General features: G+C 36.0%; 1 protein-coding gene across 2 annotated transcripts; it reads left to right on the forward strand.

Annotated features, from left to right (window-relative positions):
* Window positions 1-2236: 2236 nt before the first annotated feature.
* On the forward strand, window positions 2237-7139 carry LOC120110162 (eukaryotic translation initiation factor 5B-like). Of its 2 annotated transcripts, none has more exons than XM_039124308.1 (6): window positions 2237-2480; window positions 4251-4972; window positions 5341-6001; window positions 6099-6199; window positions 6296-6498; window positions 6724-7139. In XM_039124308.1, the coding sequence occupies exons 2-6, from the start codon at window positions 4301-4303 to the stop codon at window positions 6848-6850; spliced, it is 1764 nt and encodes a 587-aa protein (XP_038980236.1). In that variant the 5' UTR covers window positions 2237-2480; window positions 4251-4300; the 3' UTR covers window positions 6851-7139. The 2 variants fall into 2 exon arrangements, with proteins under 2 accessions (XP_038980236.1, XP_038980238.1); XM_039124310.1 differs by having other exon boundaries at window positions 4290-4972.
* The last annotated feature ends 440 nt before the right edge of the window (window positions 7140-7579 follow it).

Raw genomic sequence — 7579 nt, forward strand, 5'->3', positions numbered from 1 at the left:
GCTCGAGCTCGACTTGAAATTGATCACGCCCTAATACTAAGCTCAAACTTGACTCAATCAAAAAAAATAATACTCGAGATCTACTCGACTCGACTAGAATATCAACTAAGCCGTACTCAAGCTTGAATTCGAGCTTTCATCATAATTAGAAATATGGTTAAAACAAATATAACATAATATTTTATTTTAAAATATTAAATTGATAATATATATTATGAATAAAAAAATATTATTAAAAATATTCATATTCAACTAGACTTGCGAGCCTTCAAGTCGAGTATTTTGCTACTGAAATCCGATAATAGTCGAGTCGAGCTCGAGCAGTTTGGCTCATTTACACCCCTAATTTAAGCTGCCCTCCTCATTTTTCATCCTCCATTCTCCAAAAACTAGAAAGACACAAAATCTTATAATGACATATAATGCATGAGATCTTGCAAAATTTCACCATGTCCCTTCTATCATTCCGTATGGCATGCTTATATGGGTTTACAGAAATACCACTTCCCCTCGTTCTAATTGAGGCTAATGATTCTTTTTATTTTATTTTTTTTCATTTTTTTTCTCTCTTCTTTTCTTTACTTCTCCCATATCCTTATTTTATTTTTACTCCTTAGTTTCTCCTAATTATTCTAATAATATTTAACAGCTTTTACCAAACTCAACATGAACCATTATGATGACCACCATTAGATCCAACATCTGTGATTTGGAATTGCTTATTATTAAAATAGTAATTGCAATATTAATATCTTTTGGAGTGATATGTAATAAAACATAGTGGACAAAACAGGAAAATAACTGACATTATATTCCACATCTTCTTTCCTCTAAGATTTTAATCACAATTTATTTTATTATAAAGAATCTTATAGATAATTACCATTGTTTCCCTAGCCTATGTGATGTTAAATTATTTATTATTAAAATCATGACTGTGATAATGGCTGGTATAAAAGAAAAATAATGGTAATAATAAAATATTATAGTATTTTATCTTTCTCCTTCCCTCCTCTTGTAACATAAGTTACATAATAACAGTGTTACTTTGTTAATAATAGACCTTCCCAAAATTGTTATCGACAATTATAATGACTAGAAAAATACTAATTATACCCAAAGTTGGGACAGATTACATGATTGGCTGCCTTGGGACGGTCATGTAGACTGGAGCGCCAGCGAGAAGCCGAACTCCTGAGGCATTGCGATGGGGAGAGACAGGGCATTGATTTCAGCCCATGAAAATATAATTTTTTTATGTTCCATGTTTTTTTAATAAAATTTGAAAAATTTATTTTTATAAGTACAATATTTTTTATTCTTTTTGAAATCTCCAACTTAATATAATTTTTTTTATTAATAGTATTTTTTCTGCAAACTAAATAAGTATTTTTTTGGTAAATCGGCTATTCACACCGCTCTAGTGGGCATAGCCATCTAAATCACTAGCAAGAAGACTACACAATGTAGAAGAAGAAGTCTGCTGGGCCAACTAAATAAGTATTTAATGTGCTTCTTCGCTCAAAAAAAAAAAAAGAGAATGAAGAGGGGCCGGCTTCAAGCTGCCTTATAAAGAGAGGACGAGACAGCGACAATGACCTCAAGGCCATGGAAGGAGAGAAAGAAGAGCAGACCAATGAAAGGGAGGAAGGTGAAGATTTTTTTTCTCACAATTTTAAAAATATTCTAGCTTGCCTTACTTATTCTTACGATTATTTTTTTAATTTATATGATTTAAAATTATTTATTATTGAAATATGTCTTTTGATAAGAAATTGTACTAGAATCTAATCACATGGATTTTGTAAGCCGCAATAATCCTCTCTTATCATGTCGCATGCCAATAGGGTTGTCTTCTCAATTTTTTTTTTTCATTAAAAGAATTGATCATTGTGACCCTATATTAATTTTATTTGATTTAGAAAACATTATCAAATCACTATGACAAATTTCTATTTAAAATGGAATATAAAATATAATCAAAGTTATGGAATAGTGATGTAGTGGATTGGTAAATAAAAGTAGATAGCATTTCTCTTACATGGCAAAAGTGCTAGATTTATTAGTAAAGAGAAAAAATAAAAATTCTTAAAATAGATTGGATAATAAAAATAGATTGCATTCCTTGTGCATGGCAAAGTGCTAAACTTGCTAGTAAAAAAAAAAAATAATAAGTTTGTAGTTGTATCTATTTAAAATTTTGTTATGTAAAGGTTTTCTTGGGTTTAGAGAGACAAGGAAGAGGAGGCGTGAAGGGTTAGAGGTGAGGGGACGCGAAGGAAGAAATAGAGAAGCCTCCCCTATTTGCATTCTAACCCTGTATCCCTCTCCCTTGTATCTCTCGACATCCGCCTTCAGAGGCTTTTCCCACAATTCCCCTCCCGATCCTCCATCTTTTTGGCTGTTTTTGCTACTCTCTCGCGTCTTTTCGTTTCGAATCGAGCTTGCCGGCATCTAGGGTTCCTGATATCGTCGTAGAGGTGAGGTTCCGTTGTTTCTGGATATCGATTTTTTACGGCTTTTATGCATCTGGGGATTCTGATTTCGTCTCTTTCTCGTTGATTGATCGATCAAAGTCGGTTCTTTTTTATGTTTTCGGTGGATTCTGAGATTTTGGTGTTCGTTTTGTTTGTTCACGTTCAAGATTGGGGCTTTATTTATGCCTCATTGGATTTTTTCAGAAGTTTTATCGGGTTTTGGGGAAGGAATTCAGGCCTCTATTTGGAACGAGTTTCTCGAAATGCTGCATTTTCTGGTCTTGGTTTTGCCGGTTTCGTCTGTGTTTTGGTGAAAATCGTGGACTTTGATCAGGTTTTCTCTCAGGTTTTGGCAATTTTGTTTAATTTCTTCCGAGTTCTGATACGTAGTTGTCGGTATAATTGTTTGCTGGCCTAATGCTGGTAGATTCTTTGGCGTTCTTTAGAATCTTTGGACGGCCTTCATGTTTTCAGGGTTGATTTCATGCTTTCTCGTGGTTAATTCCTTGCTTGGCTTTGATTTTCGTACTTGCATTGCTTTTGGCCTCACAAGATGTTCCATGTTGGGACATTTTGTATACTTGGTCGCTTGTGGTACGTCTTCCTATTTGTCTGCAAGGCTTCCTATATTCTTGGAATAATGTTGAAATTTGTTCAAGTTTCCTTATATTCTCGAACTTTCTTTGGCATCGGTAATCTACGTTTATTCTTTGGTTTCAATCTGTAGCTGTTGATATTGGTAAAGAGTAGCCTAATTATATTGATGTTTTAGGTGTTCACTTGAATCTGTCAATCTATTTAAAGGCTCATATGTTTGATTTTATAATGGATCAGTTGCTACTGTGAAAATTACTAGTAGTAATATTAGTGAGTTTTCAATCACAATAGATTTACGCTAAGGATCTGCTCTAAGTCCTCATCTTTTTTGGCGAGTTATAGATGAGCTTATTAGGCATATTCAAGATGATATTTTTTTATGCATTTTGTTTGTAGATGATGTAGTCTTAGTGGATGAAACTAAGATCGGGGTTAATTATAAACTGGAATTACAGAAAAGTGCGATAGAATCCAAGGATTTTAGATTAAGTAGAATCAAGACGGAATACATGAGATGCAGTTTTAATAAAATTAGAGATAAAAATAAAAATGGAGTGCAAATTGAAGATCATAAAATTCCTAATTGATTATTGACTAGGGAAGATTAAAGAGGATGTTATCCAAGGATAGTATGTGACCAAAATGAAAATGTTGAGATGGATATATGGTAATATAAGAAAGATAGAATGATAGATGAAGTTATTCTTAAAAAGATGGAGGTGGCACTAATTGAGGATAAATTGAGGGGAAGACTTAAATGGTTTGGATATGTATACATAGGCTGAGAGTTGTACCAGTATGAGGGAGTTATTTGATATGTTGAAAAGAAGAGGGCTAGAGGTAGACCGAAAATCATATGTATAGTTCTAAATCGAGTGGAATGGAGAAAAAAGGACTTATGTACTGATTCCAACTAATTTAGGATTAAGACTTAGTTGAGTTGAGTATGGTTGGTTGCATTATGTTTTTTTTCTAAAGTCAACATTCCTTTTCTATAATAGATAGTTTGATTGTTTGCATTGCTTTTGGCTTGTAAATGCTATCTATTTAAGTCTTTGTTAATGTTTATTTCTGGATGATGCTATTCCAGATTGTAGTTGGCAAATTTCTTTCTTTCTTTTTCTTTCCATTACTCAACTGGTCACTAATTTCTTGGGTTTTCCTTCTGATCATCAGATTTATAATAAACTATTGGTACTTCTATGTTTTAAGTAGAATTTATTGCTATGGAGGGCTTTGGAGGCTCTGGATTCAATTATGTGAGTGCTGTAATGAAGAAGCAGAGGAGTGCTACTTCAAGGCGGCCTCGGCCTGAGGTACAACTGATTATGGAGAATCAGGATATGTCATATTCTTTAAACAATTCAAGAAAAAATTCTCCTGATGAGAATGGAGAAAGTGATGCTGGATTCCGGAGGAAAGAGTTTTATGTAAACAACCGTCTTCCAAGGAGGTCATCTGTTAACAAAACTAGAGATAAAACATCTTCAAAGAAGGTTAAGAGGGATGACAAGACATCTGGGGGTTTTGATGATGGTTGCTATGGAAGTGGTTGTTCAGAAGGTGAGAATGGACCTGATTTGAAGCATTGCAGTGAAAGTGCACTCACTCCAGGTAACTGGAAAAGCTCAGATAAAACTAAAGAGAGCTTTGAAATGCAGTCAAAATCCCCAGATGGCTGCCTGGGCAGGAGTGGTGATGGTCATGATATGCATCGGCCCGAGGGAGCTCAAAGTGTATCGGCTGAGAACAAGCTGAGAAAGGTGAAACTCAAAGTTGGTGGAGTCACACACACGATACATGCAAGATCCAATTTGGAGGCTGGTAATGGTGGCTCTTCTACAAAGCCTCCACGTTCTTCTGATGCTTTTCGGCATTATCAAAAGCTTAGCCCTCAGGTAGCTGGCTCTGTGTTGTGTTTAACTTTCTAAAAAAATAATAAAAATAGGGAAACAATTGTTAATAACTTTGACCATGGCCAACAAAACTTATAAAATTTCAACAGTCAAGGGTTTTCTGTCTGAATGTAGTAATGTGAATAATTGAGAGTTGTTACATCTCATGTTGAACAGAGAATCATAACATGAACACACACCTTGCTAAAGAATGTAAAACAACAAGAAGTTGTTGACTGGTAGGGTAGTCTCATATCTAAACTCTGTTTATTACGTCACAATAATCTGAGCTGAATGCCCTTTTACTGTTGCTTCTTCAAGAAGCCTGCATTTTGTGGGAACATTTAAACCTAAATTTTTCTTTGCCGTAGGATATCTCTAATGGTCATTCACAAGAAAAGGGGAATGGCTTTCAAGGAGATGCATGGAAGGATTCCAGTGGATTAAGATTTTCTCGTGGGGCAAAGGATGTTTCTCTGAGAGAAGGCATACCAGGAAAGCAAACAGACAAGTTTCATGGTATATCTTCTTCTGAACCTCTTCGTAGAAGCAAGAGGCTGCCTAAGAGACATGTTAGGGATGGTGCATTTGATGATGGTGAGGAAGATGCCGAGATCTGTTACCTTGAGAAGCTTAAAAGTTCCAAGGCTTCTGCAGATCAAATTGCAGAGTTTGAAGATACCAGGGAGGATGGTGTCAAGAATCAGAAAATTGCCAAACTTTCAAAAAAGAGGAATACACCATGTGAGTTGGATGAGAACTATGCTATATCACGATCAAACAAGGAGAGCAGGAAAATGCCAAGATCAGGAAGGGAATCTAATGATGTAGATTATATTGAAGAGGAAGAACCTGGTTCTGCTGGTGGCCCTGAGGCCAAGAGAAAGAAAGAGAAGACATCCGTAGACTCACCACCTGATGTCAGAACTGAGCCTCTTACGACACGCCAACGTGCGCTTCAATCTTGGAAACGTGGCAATGACGAGAGTGTGATTGAGTTCCCAAATGGGTTGCCCCCTGCTCCTTCAAGAAGTAAGGGACTACTTTTTAGTTTATACTGAAGCATAATACTGATTACCAAAAGATATTTTCATTTTTATATGGTGCTAATTTTATCTTACAACTGCAGAGCAAAAGGAGAAGCTTTCAGAAGTAGAGATACAAGCAAAGAAAGCAGAAGCTGCTCAGAGACGTAGATTGCAAGTAGAGAAGGCAGCTCGAGAATCTGAGGTTCATTAAAAATGCTATATTCCGAAATTTGTACTGCATATTCTCTATCAATAAATTCTTGAAAATTGGTTTCTGACTCATATTTGAGCTTCACAGGCTGATGCAATCAGGAAAATACTGGGCCTGGATTCTGACAAGAGGAAGGAGGAAAAGAAGCAGAAAGAGCGAGAAGAAAAGGCTGCTAAATCACAGGAATTAGCATTAAACAACATCAGATGGATCATGGGACCAACTGGCACAGTTGTTACATTCCCTGAAGATGTGGGCCTGCCGTGTATATTCAGCTCGAAGCCGTGCAGGTCAGACAACTGTGCTTCATTTTGAAAATATTGCTTCTGATGATGCCAGCATTAATATTTTCCTTGTATAATGCATGATATAGCTGTGTTTAGATGCATGCTGTAGTCATCTACAACTTTGCAACATTAGGTTGGCATTTACCCAGAGGCATATTTTATGTTGGCATCCACTGTTTGATGCCTTTGCTTGTTGGCTGATTACTTTTCTGTTTTCTCTGGACTCAGTTACCCACCTCCACGAGAGAAGTGTGCTGGCCCGTCATGTACAAATGAATACAAATACCGGGATTCAAAGTCTAAACTTCCATTGTGCAGTCTGCAGTGTTATAGAGCAGTTCAAGGAAATGCTTAACCGCTAACAACATGTTGATGTTTCTTACCATGTAGGTGTTCTGCTGTTTTAGGAGCAGGTAATCTGACATTTATAGCCTAACCCCACCTCAAAGTAGATGATTTTTCCCATTTTTTCTTTTTGTTATTACATGTGTTAAGCTGATTGGAATTCAGCTTATATGTTTAGTGATGACAAAGATATCTGTCATATCCTTCTGTTTCTTTGTGAAAGTGTTTGCTTTTTCTCCCCCTTTTTTGCCCTGTAAGTTGCTTCAATTTTTAAATCATAAGGATATATCCTTTCCAGATTTTTGCTTGTCTCATGTGGGTTCATATGGGGGTATACAGTTGTGGACTTGCAGACCAAGAATTGATCTATATGCAGCATGTTGCAAGCATGTGCTGGACGGCAGACCAGAGAACTGTTTTTTGCATTTCAATTTATCTTCCCTTGTTTGAAAGAGAGCTTACTGTCCGATCTGTGTCTTGCAAGAGAGGTTGCTTTGTTACTTGTTTTATCTGTAAGCTCACGAAAAGGTCCCTTATAATTACTATTAGGTCTGTTTGGGTGCAACACTGCTTGATTTTGACATAATTGATTGAGAGGTGAGTTGGACTTCCCCTTTCTGTTTGATCTGTAAAATTCTAGATGATTTTTTTCTTTGACTAATTTTATGAGTATAGACCTATAGTTTGTTTTAGAATTTGTGGTTGCCTGATATGCAAAAGACATTGATCAAATGTGTTT

This window comes from Phoenix dactylifera, chromosome 1 (assembly GCF_009389715.1).
Source record: "Phoenix dactylifera cultivar Barhee BC4 chromosome 1, palm_55x_up_171113_PBpolish2nd_filt_p, whole genome shotgun sequence".
Lineage (NCBI taxonomy): Eukaryota > Viridiplantae > Streptophyta > Magnoliopsida > Arecales > Arecaceae > Phoenix > Phoenix dactylifera.